Below are 16,778 nucleotides of genomic sequence, written 5' to 3'. Positions count from 1 at the left end.
ATCAGCATAAGATTATATTTCACATATAAAATATCAATTTGAAAATTTCCAAGCACGGTCCACTAAAACACAAATGAATCAAGCTAATATGTGAATGTATGGTTCAAAGGCTCACAACAGTATCAAATTAGAGAAATTCTACAATCCAAGCTATAAATGATTACCTTAGATCACAATTGACACACCAATTAATGGGGACGGGTTTGAATACATCAAAAGACTAAAAACATGAGGGAATAAAAGAGGAAAGTCGAGAAAAAATAGTTGGAATTAGAAGAAGTCTAGAAGATGACCTAGATTTGTAAAAGCTTTATATTTATAAAGTTGTCACAGCACCACATATGCGTGTCTTCTAGTGTATGAGGTGGAATCAAAGTGTTCGTGCGCTCTAAGGGAGAAACACAATTGTGCTATACTGTTTACTTGAAAATGACAACTATTGTTTAGTAGTGTCGATTGGAGCACAGTTTGAAAATTTCAACTCCATCTTTCTCAACTAAGCATAGTTAAGTTCCATTTTGGATTGTTTTAGCTCCAGATAGTTAAAAATTCCTCGTTCTATCTCTCAAGTACTCAAAACCTATAAAATAATTAAATAAACATATAAAACCAATAAACTATCCTACTTAATTCGACAGGGTAGGAACAATCTTTCAAACACGTTTTGGGTAATATCATACTTGGATGTAAGTATAGTTGATGAGTTGTCTAAACTCTTGTTATAGTTGGTATATAAAGACAATGTAAGCATGACATATGTACAACTAATTTTCTTAATAAGATGGTATGACCTGAAGTAAGACATTAAAAGATTCGATTAAATCATCGACTTATCTCATATAGATGTGGTTGACCAATGTTAGAGGGAGTAACACACAAATCAAAGGGACAAAATATTAATGGATGACAAATTTTCTTTTGTCATGATAGGGTGAATACTGAATTGCACACTTGAATAAAAGATCAAACGTTTATCCCATAAGTTAGATGACAAATTATAAAGTAACAGAAATAGTAAATTTTTTAACTTTTAAAAAACGAAAGAAAGAGTTTAATAATATTTTATATAATTTAGTTTAAAGTTTAAAGTGAAAAATTATTTTAAATAAGAAAAAGGTTGAAAATATTTGACAGTAAAATTTTAAAATATATCGACGTTAGATATCAATAAATATTTATAATAAATTTATAGAGGTTTAATAATAAATTATGAAATTATGTTATATTTTGTAAATATGTTGGTTTATTTTACTGTATTTGAAATTAATTCAGTTTAAAAGCAAATTCCATCTTAAAAGGTTGTCATTTGTTATTGAACTTTTAAAATGACAAATAATCTATATCTAATATATCAATTAGTTTATTATATTTCCACATTTATAAAAAGTCTACTAAGCATAACACTAGAAGAACTTATAAGATATGGGCTTTCAAGTCTAGGATTTATTAGAATAATTATAAAGTTCAAACAACAAGTATATATATATATATACATATATAAAAATCGTTTGTAGAATATAAACTTACTTATTTAATAAAGATACAATCGAGGTGCTTATTCAAGAATAATGACCTTTTTTATTTGATTTTCTGATGTGTAGATATTTTGATCGCCACAACGTATCCATATAATTAATGTTGTTCAAAAATTGTAATTGTAATAAAAAGAAAGACAGAAATGAGTTTAACATCACACATCAGAGTCCAAAACAATGGTTCCATAACTCAAGATTAGACCACACTATAGACCGATTAATGAAACTTAGAATAAAGTTATTTTACGTTAATTGTTGTGAAATTGGGTGGGGGTAAAAATGTAGAGAGAAATAATTGAGTTTGAATTAATTTAGTGAATGAATCGGAAGGGAGGGGATGGTCATGCTGGTGGGTTTCCATTTCCAAAATCACTCATCTCTCTCCTCGCCTATCTTCTCTCTCTTACTGGCTGGCTTTCCTTCTTTCCTCACTTCCGATCCGCCCAGCTCTTCGATCCCACTCTGCTTGCAGACCCTCCTACACCCAAGGTAAATCTCTTCCCCTCTCCCTTTCTCGATTCGCCTATTCATTTCATTTCAATTCAATTCAATTCAATTCCACCCTACCCATGTTTTATTGTTTTGCTTTGCTTTGATGTCGTACCACTTGCTTCCGAATCAGTTTCTTTATTACAATTTTTTGTTTTTACTTCTTTGCCTGTGCCAGATCTCTCTTTCTTTTCACGCAATGCTAGCTTCGATTTCATGCTCTTTTTTGACTTTCCCGGAATCAATTCGACATCTTCTTTCTCTTTCAAATCTTGCTTCTCCCACTGCTATTATCTGCGTACCAAATTGACTTGTGAATTCAGTTTCAGTTATTGATCATACTTACTCGATGTTTGCCTCCTTTGAACTCTGGTTTCCGAAATTCCTCTGTCTACCTAAAGAATCAGTTTGAACAATTACGTATATGGAATCTAGGGGATTTTCTGGGTTGCATTTTCGAGTTCTTTATGTTTTTCCCTGCATCCCGTTCATCTTTCTATTGTAATTTAAATATGCTTTGGCGCTGAGTTAGGAGATGTCTGGCTGTTTAGTAAGATTTATGTTGTGGAAGTTCTTATTTGCGCGTTGATTGGCAATTCATTCATCTCTTCTTTGAGAATTAGTTTTGATTTTTTTTTATCCTTTTTCACTGTTGGCTGGACAGGTCTGCGTCATGCTAGCATCCCATTAATTCTAAGGGCGTGAGAGTGCGACAATAGAAACCATGGGGACTGAAAATCCTGCTCACCCGAACTTTCCTACTAGACCTGCCGGCACACCTTTTACTGCCACTCAGACCACGTCACCCTTTTCATCCTCTGGTCCTGTAGTTGGATCAGACACCACTCGTTTTAGACCTGGCGCTCCTGTTATGCCCCCAAACACAATGCCTTTTCCTCCATCCTCTGGTCCTGCAGTTGGATCAGGGGTCCCTGGGTTTAGACCTATGCAACCAGGTAGGTTTTCTGATCCATCTGTTCCACCTCCACCAACATCAAGCGTCCCGGCTACTGCTGGGTCTTTCCAGCGTTTCCCAGCTCCACAGTTTAGTTCACCATCTCAACCACCTCCTCCACGAATTCCACCAATGGGGCAACCCCCTGGAGCTTATGTACCACCCCCTTCAGTTTCCTTTCACCAGCAAAGTCAGGTTCCTTCAGTGCCGATGGGATCACCTCCTCAAAGCTTAGGTCCTCCTCCCACAAATGTTCCACAGCCTATGTCAGATCCATCTTTTCCATCAGCCAGGCCTAATTTTCAGTCCTCTTTGCCTGGGTATGTCCATAAGCAACCTAATGCAGATTTACATTCCCAACAAATGCAACCTCCTCCTTTTGTTAGTCACCAAGGGCCGTATGGTCCTCCTTCAGCACCAGCTTCCCCTTTCCTTAGTCACCAAGGAGGTTATGTCCCGCCTCCTCCTGCTGCAGCCTCACAAGGTTTACTGTCTACGGACCAAAAGCACCATCCAGGAACTGGACCTCCTCTTGGTTCGATTCAAGGATTGGCTGAAGATTTCAACTCACTTTCTATTGGATCTATTCCAGGATCAATTGATGCAGGAATTGATCCAAAAGCACTTCCAAGGCCATTGAATGGTGATGAAGAGCCTAAAATGTTCTCCGAGGTGTACGCCATGAACTGCGATAAAAGATATTTACGTTTTACAACCAGTGCTATACCCAGTTCTCAGTCACTGGTCTCAAGGTGGCATTTACCTCTTGGAGCAATTGTTTGTCCACTTGCAGAAGCTCCTAGTGGGGTTAGCGTCTCTGTGTAATACTTTGATTTCTGTGCATGCTAAAGTTACCTTGTTAAATTTCTCTAATTTTTCTCTAGGAAGAAGTGCCAGTTATCAATTTTGCTTCAACTGGCGTCATCCGCTGTAGGAGGTGTCGCACTTATATAAATCCATATGCCACATTCACAGATGCTGGAAGAAAGTGGCGCTGCAACATTTGTTCATTGCTGAATGATGGTATGAAGAATTATAATTTTCTTGGCCCTTGACACTAGAATTAGAAATGATATGACCTATTGCAATGCAGTCACAATTTCTTATGTGGAAGTCTAGTGCATAGAAGACATATTTTTAAGATTCAAAGTTACGTCTGTTCTTTTGAACTTTAGCCAGTATAAACCTGTCTTTTTATTTTCTCCTTTCTTTTCTTGGACAAAGAATTTAGTGTTACTGTAGAACTTGAATAGAATATCCACTTCATTATCTTTCGTCTTCTTGGGAAGCCAAATATTATCTATTTGTATTATTTGCTGAGAAAAAGTAATTTCTTTTTGTATATTACTATTTCCCCTGTTGGATTATATTGAATTACATCGCTTCCTTATTCAGTTCCAGGAGATTATTTTGCTCATTTGGATGCCACTGGCCAGAGAATTGATTTGGATCAGCGACCTGAGCTCACTAAGGGTAGTGTGGATTTTGTTGCTCCAACCGAGTACATGGTTCGACCACCTATGCCTCCACTATACTTTTTCCTTATCGATGTTTCTATAGCTGCAGTTAGAAGTGGGATGCTAGAGGTAAACATTTCTATACAATTGCTTCTACTACTACTATTTTTTTAAAGAATCATTCATTAATAAAATGAAATTACAAAATGATGAGATCACCCCAATGGATTACAAGTGTTACAACTTACAACTATTATTAGTTTTATTTCCTTTATCTTCTCATTTTCTTTGTATATTTTCTATTTTATTGATTTTTTTGAAAAGGATGCTAAATTGTTCACTAAGGAAATGAAAATAAAATAATGCTCAACCAAATCCAAATCATAAGAAAATTCTGTTTTGGGAATTGTGCTTCCAATCTAAAAGAATGATATGAATTGAATGATAGCATTTAGGTTGATATGGAAGGTTTCTTTGGTAAAAACTAAATCAGTGAGAAAATTGAATGATAATCTGTCCATCACCATCCTAATAGTGGTATTCATACCATTATTATAACCAACTGAAATGTCTGGGTGACGTTTTGGTGCTAAGGGGGTGTCAACCTAGTTGAGATGTCGGTGCATCTTTTGATCATTGTCCTTCTTTCGCTTGTTTAGACTTCTTTATTTCGCTCTTTGTATAATTCTCTTGCACATTGAGTTCTGATAATTGATATAGAAGTTTGTCTTTGTTTCAAAAAAAATATTATAACCAACTGAAATCTAAACTGACAAAAATTAACCGGCAGTTTTACTGGTTTGTAACTAATAAACAACCCAACAACCTACTAGCTAGCAACTCATGGTCTCAAAACTATGCTCATCTTTTTTACATTTTATTTTTGGTTAATTAAAATCAATGCTTCCAAGGCGCCCTCGAGCTCGCCTATTGCAAGGGGCAATGGAAAGCACATGTCCTTGATTGATATTATTGGACAGTGTATTAAATTTACCCTCACCTATAAGCTGATGCTTTTGGGTCAATCGGTGAGTTAAGATGGTATCAGAGCTCATTAAGCCCAAACATGTATTTAGTTCAAGATTGGTGAACTCAAAGAGGCACTATTTTGAGGGGCATATTGAGATGTTGAGAATCCCACATTGGAAAAACCAAGGGGACTCACACTTCTTATAAGGTATATGAGTTACTCTTCTCATTGCCAATTGGTTTTGAGATGGAAACACATACTATCAAATATGGTATCAGAGCCCTACAATGTCATATACCTCTCCAATTAATATAAATTTTCACTTTCTTGGCTCTTCCTCATATTGTAAACCCACAACTGAGGGGGAGTGTTAGATATTATAATAAATTTACCTTCATTTATTGGCTTAAGCTTTTGAGTTGAGTTGGTAATTTAAGATGCTATCAGAGCAGGTGGTTCTCGAAGGCCTTGTGTTCAAACCCTTGCAACATTATTTCCTCTCCATTTAATGTTAATTTAAATTTGTTGGGTCTTTCTTGATATTTCAATTCCACAAGTGAGGGAGGGTGTTGGATATTATATTAAATTTACCCTTACCTATAAGCTTAAGCATTTGGATCAATCGGTGATTTAAGAGATATCCTAGGCTAGCGCCTCCAAGGCCCTTGCCATTTGCTTCAGTAATATTTGTTTATTACTTTATTAAGACTTTAAGAGCGCTCTTCATTTAGCAACACCTTTTTTAACATATTCAAATTGTGCTTGAGAGTCCATAATATCCTTATTACTTACACTGACTATTGATTCTCCATTTGAATTGTAAATAGAAAGATTATCCTTGGGGGCAACAATTAGAAATTATCCTTAAGGGGGAACGACTAGAAACTCCTTTAACAAAAGGAATATTTGATCCCAAGATATTAATGATTGATTGACTGAAGTTCATACAAGGAGGCAATGGGTGTGGTGTGGTTTTTCTATCGACTGAGAATCTGCTATAAGAGATGTGCACAAGATTCCTCATGAGCATTTAAATAGATAATGTTTATTTGCAGATGGTTGCTCCTTTCTCTGAGTGGTAAAAAGAGAATAAACTGCTTTAGAAGGTAGAGAAGTGTGGGCTTTCCATTACTTACCTCCACCGAACCAAGAGAACTAGAACTAGAATGCAACTGAACATTCACTCCTTGTTCACCCCTGTGAACTGTTATCGATAATATAACCACATGCATGGTAGCGAAAGTTGGATTTTCATTTTCTAAACATAACTCCTTTTCATGGTGGGGTAGGTAAGTTTTGTAGCGAAATGGTAAGGAAGGTAAGTATTTTAGCGAATGCCAAGCCCCATAACCAACTATAAACTTTGGATGAAATGTACTTTGTAAGACCAATTTTCCAACTTCCTAATGGAAGTTGCCAATTAACCTCCATTTTCTATCAAAGTCCATATCATATAGTTTTATCCATGCCCTATCAACCATAGAAAGATTGATTAAGACTTTAGACCAAAAATAATCTTTTTATCTTTCCTAACCCTAGAAGATGAAAGGTTGTTATCAGGAATACTAATAAAAAATTATTTAAAACCTGTTGAGGATCGTCCAGAAAGTATTTGGGCATTTTCAAATCATCCGAGGAAATAGAAACTAAAAACTCACCAATACAATGATAACTAATGTTTTTTCTCGAACTCCCTTTCTTATATACTCCTACTAGGCTACTACCCAACCAGTCCTACAAATTTATCTGAACATTATTGCCCCTTTACGCATACCCTTCCTCTCACCATTTTTTAATTTTTGTTATTTTTTATTCTCATCATTGGAGAAATTTCTTGTTACTTTGTTTCTGTGGGTTGCTCCTCGTGGGTGTATTTTCATTTATCTCCATAGACCATGATAATTGGTTTTTTTTTTTTCTTCTAGTTTTTTCCCTAAAATTCGACCAAGATGTCTGTAAAGAAAGTGTTTCAAATAAGTTATACTTAATTGAGGGGTTGCCAAACAATAAGAGCCTAATTTTCAGCGTGTCAAATTTGTATTTCCTTTTGCAGGTTGTGGCACAAACAATTAGGTCATGCTTGGATGAGCTGCCTGGTTCTACTAGAACACAAATAGGTTTTGCGACTTTTGACAGCACAATACATTTTTATAATATGAAGGTAGAAAATATTGGTTGCTATTATATGTTTACCCCAATTTTGATACTTCATGCTAAAAGTCCTGTTTCTTTCACAGTCGACTTTGACTCAACCACAAATGATGGTGGTTTCCGATCTGGATGACATATTTGTACCTTTGCCGGATGATCTCCTTGTCAACTTATCTGAATCAAGAACTGTGGTGGAATCATTCCTAGATAGCTTGCCATCCATGTTTCAGGACAATGTGAATGTTGAATCTGCCTTCGGCCCAGCCCTTAAAGCAGCATTTATGGTTATGGTACATTATCTACACCTTTTAAGTTAGTCGCCATTGTCGTACTTGTTTGTCTTGTTCTATTATATAAAATTGTTATTTCCTTGTCATTGAATTAAAATACAAACACGTGGATATTATTGTAAGTTCGGTTATAATCAAACTGATCTATTTTAGAGAGTTTTATATGACTATTGGTTTCACTCCACTCTCTTTGCAGAGCCAACTGGGGGGGAAGTTGTTAATTTTTCAAAACACACTGCCATCTCTTGGTGTTGGCCGCTTGAAGTTGCGTGGGGATGATCTTCGTGTTTACGGAACAGACAAAGAACATTTACTAAGACTGCCCGAGGATCCATTCTACAAACAAATGGCTGCTGAATTTACCAAGTTCCAAATTGGGGTCAATGTCTATGCATTTAGTGACAAGTATACAGATATTGCTTCCTTGGGTATGCTTCTCATCTCTTATTTATTTACGTTTGGTAAGAAACGGAAACCTTTCATTCGGAAAGATCATGAAGGACAGCCTAATGAGGCAGGGACAAGGAGTCCCTTCATATTGTCTCTGGAGAATGTATTTGTGGTCAGTTGTCACATGATTGAATTTGATTCTTTAGAATTTTCTTGGGGCTGTCCTGTCAAATCTTTTTTTTTTTTCTTGCCAAAAGAACATTTGACGACTGACTATGAACATCTAAAAAATATTTTCTTGGGGCCTGCTATGCTTGTTGGTGACTTTTTCTAATCACCACAACATACTATGAACATCTAAAAAATATATTTTTGTGAGCTTCTCTGGTCTAGCCTTGAAGATTACTGTGGCTACTTGTTTTCATTTGGGGGGATCTGAATAACTCATGGTACATTTCTAAGAAGCACCGACACTTATAAGATAGCGAAGTTTCGGTGTCGGACATGTGTCTGACATGTGTCCAACATTTGACACACCTGACACGCTCTGTCCGACACACCAGCTGGTGTGTCAATTATTTTATTATTTTTTAATTTTGGACATGCCCAGACATGGCTGACACACTTCTAGGACACGGCTGGGACACGGAACCTGCAGGTTTGGGAAGAAAAAATTTACTAAAACTAACATTTTAAAAGCCCAAATGCCTAGCCCAAAGACAGACCATCAACCTCACATTTTAGGCTTATTATTTATCCTGTCCTTTTCTTTTCCCAAGAACAGATCTCATACAGCCACAATATCCCTCATTCTCCACGCCCAACCCTCCACATCCAAACGGTCACACCCCAACATTCACGTCCAAACCTTCACACATAAATTCATGAGTTCTATGGTGTTTAACTTGTTATTTTGATGCTTTCAAATGGAATATTTTACAATATGTTTATATGCACAACTTATATTTAACTTTTTTAATTAAAAAAATAATGTGTCCCCGACGTGTTGTGTCCTATTTTTTTTAAAATTGGTATAGCGTCGTGTCGCCATGTCTCTGTGTCACGTGTCAATGTCAGTGCTTCCTAGGTACATTCTATGTTTGCTTGTTTCTCCTGTGAACAATGAGGCCTAATGGTTATTAGTTTATTAAGAAAATAACTTTTACACAATAATCCTGGTGCATTCAAATTTTTTATTTTGGTTGGCTTTATGAGAAAACTGGAATTTTAGGTCTACATTTTATGTTTACTGTCACTCATGTTTGTTACAAATTAATGCTTGACATTTCCTTCTTCCTTTCTTTAGTTACAAATTTACTGATTATTGATCTAGGTCTGATGGATCTAATGACAATCTTCCCTGTACCCATTTATCTTTTTTACATGACATGCAAACATCGGTTATGGTGCACTGGCAATTTATTTATTTATCTTTGTTTCTCTCTTGTACTTAGGGACTTTGGCAAAATATACTGGAGGCCAGGTGTATTATTATCCAGGCTTCCAATCTTCCATTCATGGGGAAAAGTTGAGACATGAGTTAGCAAGGGACCTGACTAGAGAAACTGCCTGGGAAGCTGTAATGCGTATAAGATGCGGAAAAGGTGATCTTTTCTTTTTATTGGTTCTCAAGGATTGTTCGTCTCCTTCTTTACTTACATGTCGATGCTTCTCTTCTCACTATTTGTGTTTGTTCTCTTAGGAATCCGCTTTACATCGTTTCATGGGAATTTTATGTTAAGAAGCACCGATTTATTGGCACTTCCAGCTGTAGATTGTGATAAAGCATTTGCAATGCAAATTTCTTATGAAGAGACCTTATTAACAACCCAGACAGTCTACTTCCAAGTTGCCTTACTGTATCCTTTGAGTAAACTGTTGGGGTAATACCCATCTAACGTCTATTAATTCCCCTATTAGGTAGCAGTCCCAGTCCCTAAGTATCAGCAGCTGTTTAAGTAGGTTTGTGCACACGATGTGTTTCTCCAATGTTTGGTTTTAAATTTTCTGAACCATTTTCGTTTTTTAATATTCATGCATTTGGTCATGGAGTTCAATTTTTTATAGTCCAGGTTCAGATGTGAGATTGAATTTCTGCCAGATTTCATAGAGTTTTGCGTTCAAGTATTTCTCTCTGATCTGTAGAGTACTGTCAGTTTTTTTATTTTATTTTATTTTATTTGATATATATATATATAGACACAATCTGAATGATTTTTTTCCCTTTTCCTTTTTAGGAATGTTCTGTCATAATTTATTAATATTAGGCATTTAATTTACAGGATTGTAAGTAATCCATTTTTAGGCATACAAATAAATTCATATGTTACACTTTTGAAAAATCTCCTTAACTAATATCGAATTTTCAATTGGTAATTACTAGTTGCAGTGTGATCTTGATCTAAACTAGTAACCCTATGAAGATTGTAATCTACTAGTGCATGAAACTGTTGTTTTTCCTCATAAGATTGCTTGTTTCCTTTTACCTAGCACACATATTTCTTTGATCTTGATTTGGTTGAGTTCATTGATGTTTTCAAAGTTGGTGTCTAGGTTCTACCGGTAATTAACTTATTTTCTCTATTTTAAGGGTTCTATCGATAAGTTTGTTCTTTGACAATAAAAAGATATACTGCATCTTGTGGAGAGAGACGTATTAGAGTTCATACAGCAGCAGCACCCGTGGTTACAGATTTGGGTGAGATGTACCGCCAGGCTGATGTTGGTGCCATTGTCTCCTTGTTTAGTAGGCTAGGTATGTTAGGCACAAACTTCTATGCATGGCATGTGAGACTTTGATAGCCTCAATTATTAAGATTTATCGTCTATTCACTTTGTTAATCTCTCATTCTAAATTCTAACTGAAACAACTTGCAGCAATTGAGAAAACACTGTCCCATAAGCTGGAGGATGCTCGCACTTCAGTTCAACAGAGAATCGTTAAAGCCTTGAGAGAGTATCGTAACCTCTATGCTGTACATCATCGCTTGGGAGGCAGAATGATATATCCCGAGTCTCTTAAGTTCTTGCCTTTATATGGGTTAGCATTGTGCAAATCAGTACCTCTTCGAGGGGGTTTTGCTGACGCTGTGCTTGATGAGCGATGTGCATTAGGCCTTGCAATGATGATTCTTCCTGTTAAAAACCTATTGAAACTTTTATATCCTTCACTAATTCGACTTGATGAGTATCTATTGAAGGTCACAAATCTTACACTTCAGTTATATATAAAAAATAAGCGATATATTCTCAGAATCTATAAGTTTATTCCACTTTAACTTGCAGGCATCTCCCACTCAGACTATTGACCTTAATAGCATAGAGAAAAGGTTGCCACTGACCGCTGATAGCTTAGATTCCAGAGGCCTGTACTTGTATGACGACGGCTTCCGCTTTATTGTTTGGTTTGGTAGAGTGCTTTCACCCGATGTGTCGATGAATTTACTTGGGGCAGACTTTGCAGCAGAACTATCAAAGGTATGTAGTTGTTTTAAAATTTAAATAATAGAGTTCCATTCTTGAATAAGAGGAGAGAGTATTTGGATCAGAACAAGTTGGTTAGGAACTTAGAAAAACTAGTGAGTTGGCTTAGGGAAGAACCTTGGAATAGACATTATTCGGCCTGAATCTAAGTCCTAATTTCAATCTTATTGAAAGTAGACACGAAGAACAAACACAATTTTACGTGAAACCCTAGTATAGGGGAAAAATCCATGGTGTTGATATTTTTATTATTTTCTAATAATCACAAAGGTACACAGGGGAAGTAAATGAGCCTAGTTAACAGATAAAAATAGGCAAAGTAAATTACGAAACTTCCATTGGGCTTTCTAACATGACCTAAGCCCATTATTTCTAACACTCCCCTCAAGTTGGGACGTAAACGTCATAAAGACCCAGTTTGCTAACACATAAATCAAAGTTTTGTCTAAGGAGCCCCTTTGTGAGAATATCAGCAATTTGTTGGCTCGAGGGTATGTAAGGAATGCAAAGGCTACCATTGTCAAATTTCTCTTTGATAAAATGTCTGTCAATCTGCACATGTTTAGTTATGTCATGTTGGACTAGATTATTGGCAATGCTAATGACTGCCTTGTTATCACAAAATAACTTCATAAGCACCTCATAGTCTTGACAAAGATCAGACAACACCTTCTGGAGCCAAATCTCCTCACAGATCCCCAAACTCATAGCCATGTATCGGCTTCAGCCCTGCTTCTAGCCACAACTCCTTGCTTCTTACTTCTCTAAGTAACAAGATTGCCCCACACAAAAGTACATTATCCTGAGGTAGACTTTCTATCGACAATAGATCCTGTCCAGTCAGAATCAGTATAAGCTTCAACACATCTTCTGTCAATCTTCATGAATCTCGGACCTTTACCAGGAGTTGCTTTTAAATACCTCATAATCTTGTTAACCGCCTCCATGCGGTCCTCATAACATGCTTGCATGAACTGACTGACGGTGCTCACAGAATAGGAGATGTCAGGCCTAGGGTGAGATAAGTAAATCGGCGTTGCCACCAGGCGCTGATATATTTTTGTATCAATAGGAACCCTGCCACCTGAATTTTTGAGTTTGGCATTGTGTGTCAGCATGACAACATCCTAGCATACTTGTCTCAGCTAATAAACATGGTGCACTTTCTTTGGGACACTGAGATGCCTTCTCTGGATCTAGCAATCTCCATTCCGAGAAAGTATTGATTTTCCAAGTCCTTGATTTCAAACTCAAACCCCATCTTCTTCTTTAGTTAGGCGATCTCATTATTTTCGTCCCCAGGTAGCACAATGTCATCAACATAAACAATCAATACTACAATTTTTCTTGCCTTGAAGGCTTTGGTGAACAAGGTGGATCAGAGTGCCCTTGATTGTACCCCTGAGTCTTGATGAAAGTGGTAAATCTGTCAAACCACACTCTTGGTGATTACCTGTATAAGGACTTCCGAAGCTTGCAAATCTGATTATTAAATTGAGCTTCAAATCCTGGAGGCAAACTCATGTATACTTCCTCTTTTAAATCCCTATTCAAGAACGGATTCTTAACATCAAACTGATATACATGTCAATCCTTATTCATTGCAAGTGTTAAAATTTGCAACAAGAGAAAAAGTCACAAAATAGTCAATCCCATAAGTCTGAGTGAACCCTTTTGCAACTATCTTGACCTTCTGTCTGTCAAGGGTACCGTTTGCTCTTTACTTGAGTGTAAACTACCATTTGCATTTGACAGTCTTGTGTCCCTTATGGAGCGTGCAAAGATCCCGGGTCTTGTTCTTTTTCAGGGCTCTCATTTCTTCCAGGACAACAACTTTCCACTCTAAGACAAGGTGAATACTCTTGGGTATTGTGGTAGAGTCAAGACTGGCAGTAAAAACTTCAACTGTGGTGAGAGATTCTCGTATGACACATAATTAGAGATGGAGTGCTTTGTACAGGACCTGGTACCTTTCCTTAGTGGAGATGGATCATACATACTGGTATTTCCTGATGGTCTGACTTAGTTTTGTTTTTAGTATGTTCAACAACAACCTCATTCTCATTAATCCTGGCTTCTCTGTCTATAATGACCCTATCAATACTGCCCTGCTCACCTATATCTTCAGGAACAACTGTCTTGGACCTGTCATTCTCACGTACCTTACTGTTGGTATGTGAGTTAGTTGAATTTGTCTTTGACCCATTACACTCAATATAGGTTATTTATATTTGTCATAATTTTTGTTGCATCATAGGTTGAAAATGCATACAGGGTCTAAAGAGGTTAAACATTGAAAACTTACTAACTTTTTTTTCTATAGGTTTCTACATATCCCAATGATCTTATTGGTTAAGTTGTATTGTCTCTGAACTGTAATTTAGATGCAACTCTTAGTTAAAAGAAAAAAGAGGTTACCAACATGGCTTGAGAAATTATGCTGCTCCACCTCATCAGACTTGTGATACTGAGCTTTTAGCATCTGTGTTTTTCAGATGAAGGAAGATTACTTAGCACTTTATGCTTTCTCACTCTCTCTAAAAAGTTCGCTTTTTCTCTTTTTTAGATTCAACATGGAACCTTGGTCAATTGCTTATTTTGTGTATGATTGAACTGATTATATCTACAGTCTACCCCTTCTGTTTTCTCTACGTTCAATTAATTAGCTCAATTTTAGTTTGCTTCTCTGGTGTTAGTAATGGTTTTCTTTTTTGAAAATCCAGGTTATCCTGAGTGATCATGATAATGTAATGTCAAGAAAACTATTAGAGACGCTCCAGAAATTTAGAGAAACCGATCCTTCATACTATCAGCTATCTCATCTTGTTAGACAAGGCGAACAACCTAGAGAAGGCTTCCTCCTCCTAGCAAATCTTGTTGAGGACCAAATGGGTGGCACGAATGGTTATGTTGATTGGCTTCTACAAATACATCGGCAAGTTCAGCAAAATGCTTAATACAAGGTGAGGAGTGTCTTGCGCCTTGTTGCACTTGGGTTTTAAAATGTTTTCTTTTAGTGAAAGACGTCTATATAATTCTTTTAAGCCTCATTTTCCCTTGCTTTTACCATGATTGGTTTTTTTTTCTTCCGTTTAGAACCTTGCTTTTATCTAATGTTTGGCTTTTCCGTCTTGTGAATAATTATATAAATGCGAAATAGTTTCATGTTCTACAATGAATGTCAAGTTTTATACAAAAGATCTGTAAACATTTTTCATAAACTTGTATCAATACACAAAAACTGCTTTGGGTTCTCCTCATGGAAATAATAAAGAGTTTAGAGGGAATTGGTTCAAGTCATGGTGGTTGCTTAGAATTTAATACTGTACGAGTTACCTTGACAACTAGATGCAGTAAGGTCAGGCATTATGCGGTAATTTCTCTCTCAGTGGGTTGGTGGGAGGCTTTCCTCAATTGGGTTTATCTCTGATTGGGTTTCAGAATCTTTGAAAAGCATCAGTTATAAATGTTATTGCAATGGGTAGATACAGTGAAGACATGATCCCAATGGTAGAATTTAACGTGAAGGTGACAAAAGGAAATGTAATAACAAAGCTTTTGGATCTTGGAGGAGAACTAAGGTTTACCTAGCAGGTGGGAAAGATAATGCCAGGCAGTTTCTGCAATTGTTTATGTTGTGGATGCTGGTGGTTAGGAGAACTTGTCTGTCTCAAGAAGCGAAGTTCATGCCTTGTTAAAAGTAAGCCTTTACTTGATGGAATCCCATTGTGTAACAAGATTGACAAACAAGGAGCTCTCTGTATGCAGGATCTCATAGGACGAATGAGACTCAAGTCTATATTTTTTTTTTGAAAAGGAAATAAGGTTTTTTATTGATAAAATGAAAAGAGATCAAAGTTCAAATACAATGAAACAAAATAAAACAAATATACCAAATGCCATCCATTATAGGCACTTAAAATTTGAAAAGAAATAGAAGCCATTTGTTATCAACTAAGCAGAATACAAATGTAGTTTTATGACGTCACATAGGGCACTCGCTGCATGCATTTCTTCTTACTATTTCAGGCCTTGGTGATTGAGACTTTTGAATGACCTGGCTCAATTTTCTGTTCAATATAGATTCATTTTTATTGGACGTGTCAGTCAGTTCATGAGTTCATATATTACTGTGTTAGGATGATAGATGATGAAACAATTTTAAAGCAATCTCATTGCTAAGGAAAAATTTCTACATCACCAAATGAAAGCCATATTGAACCTTTTCTCTTTAATGCAGTTTTAAATGTAGCAGGATAGAGTTTTGGCATAAAGAAGCCCGTTGTCTCGGAAACAATGGAAGATTTTACTGAAGGCCATGAGGGGAATTCAGCTTCAACAACTGGCTCCAGGAAGCAACGTGGATTCGGATTCAGCTCTTCATAAATTTGTTACCAGATAGATTAATTTTTTTTTGTCTTTTAACAATAATTTTTTCCCTTCTTGAGAGGTTGTCACGATTATAGGGATATCTAAATCAGATGTTACTTTCTATTTCTTATATTATGTTAGTCTATATCTCACCCCCCCCCTAGATTTGGGTAGAATTGTTGCAAAAGCTTTGGATTTTGTTTGGTTATACAACTTTAATTTTGTCCTGGTTCTTGAGGTGGTTATTTGAAGGAAGTTGTGTAATTTTACAACTGGAACTACATATTATTTATTATATTCATATTTATTCAGCCACATTTTGGAACTCCTATGAAGTAGGTCACAGCCTAATCTTCACATGGCTTTGTATTTCTTCTTTGGTTTCATGCAAATGGTGGCCTTCTACATTATTTCTATTTCTAGGTCTCTTTGCTGTTGTCTTTTCAATGTTCCATTTTTAGGCCCCAACCTCCCCTATGCTTTACTTTCCAATAGACCTTTTGGCCATCTTCAAAAGATGCCTATTATTTTCGTTTTCATTTTCCATAAGAAAAGAGATTATTGGTTGTTTAGACAACCTTGAGTGAGTTCTCCTCAACCCACGATCACATACAATATAACTCAGCTTGAGAGCCCTTGTGAATTGAATTAAATTGGTTTTAAAACAACATGAGAAAAAGGAAGCAA

The 16,778-nt window shown here is 36.3% G+C and overlaps 1 protein-coding gene across 2 annotated transcripts; it reads left to right on the top strand.

Annotated features, from left to right (window-relative positions):
- Positions 1 to 1,850: 1,850 nt before the first annotated feature.
- LOC101223095 (protein transport protein Sec24-like At3g07100) lies at positions 1,851 to 16,416 on the top strand. 2 transcript variants are annotated; one of them, XR_004215619.1, is made up of 14 exons: positions 1,851 to 2,024; positions 2,689 to 3,786; positions 3,864 to 4,002; positions 4,375 to 4,565; positions 7,460 to 7,567; positions 7,644 to 7,847; positions 8,044 to 8,275; positions 9,692 to 9,841; positions 9,940 to 10,096; positions 10,865 to 10,992; positions 11,115 to 11,437; positions 11,523 to 11,714; positions 14,444 to 15,420; positions 15,961 to 16,416. XR_004215619.1 is itself a non-coding variant. In XM_004135710.3 (14 exons), the coding sequence occupies exons 2-13, from the start codon at positions 2,749 to 2,751 to the stop codon at positions 14,675 to 14,677; spliced, it is 3,096 nt and encodes a 1,031-aa protein (XP_004135758.1). In that variant the 5' UTR covers positions 1,851 to 2,024; positions 2,689 to 2,748; the 3' UTR covers positions 14,678 to 14,683; positions 15,961 to 16,416. The 2 variants fall into 2 exon arrangements, 1 of the variants encoding a protein (XP_004135758.1); XM_004135710.3 differs by having other exon boundaries at positions 14,444 to 14,683.
- Positions 16,417 to 16,778: the final 362 nt, after the last annotated feature.

Source organism: Cucumis sativus, chromosome 1, assembly GCF_000004075.3.
Source record: "Cucumis sativus cultivar 9930 chromosome 1, Cucumber_9930_V3, whole genome shotgun sequence".
NCBI classification, from domain to species: Eukaryota; Viridiplantae; Streptophyta; class Magnoliopsida; order Cucurbitales; family Cucurbitaceae; genus Cucumis; species Cucumis sativus.
Note: the sequence above shows the minus strand (reverse complement) of the source record. Positions and strands in the feature narration are given on the sequence as shown.

Excerpts from the sequence above, each read along its gene's own strand:
- LOC101223095 (XM_004135710.3), top strand. The coding sequence starts at position 2,749 with ATGGGGACTGAAAATCCTGCTCACCCGAACTTTCCTACTAGACCTGCC. Across the intron at positions 4,003-4,374 it reads TTGTTCATTGCTGAATGATG|TTCCAGGAGATTATTTTGCT; the intron begins GTATGAAGAATT and ends TTCCTTATTCAG. Across the intron at positions 10,097-10,864 it reads TACTTCCAAGTTGCCTTACT|ATATACTGCATCTTGTGGAG; the intron begins GTATCCTTTGAG and ends GACAATAAAAAG.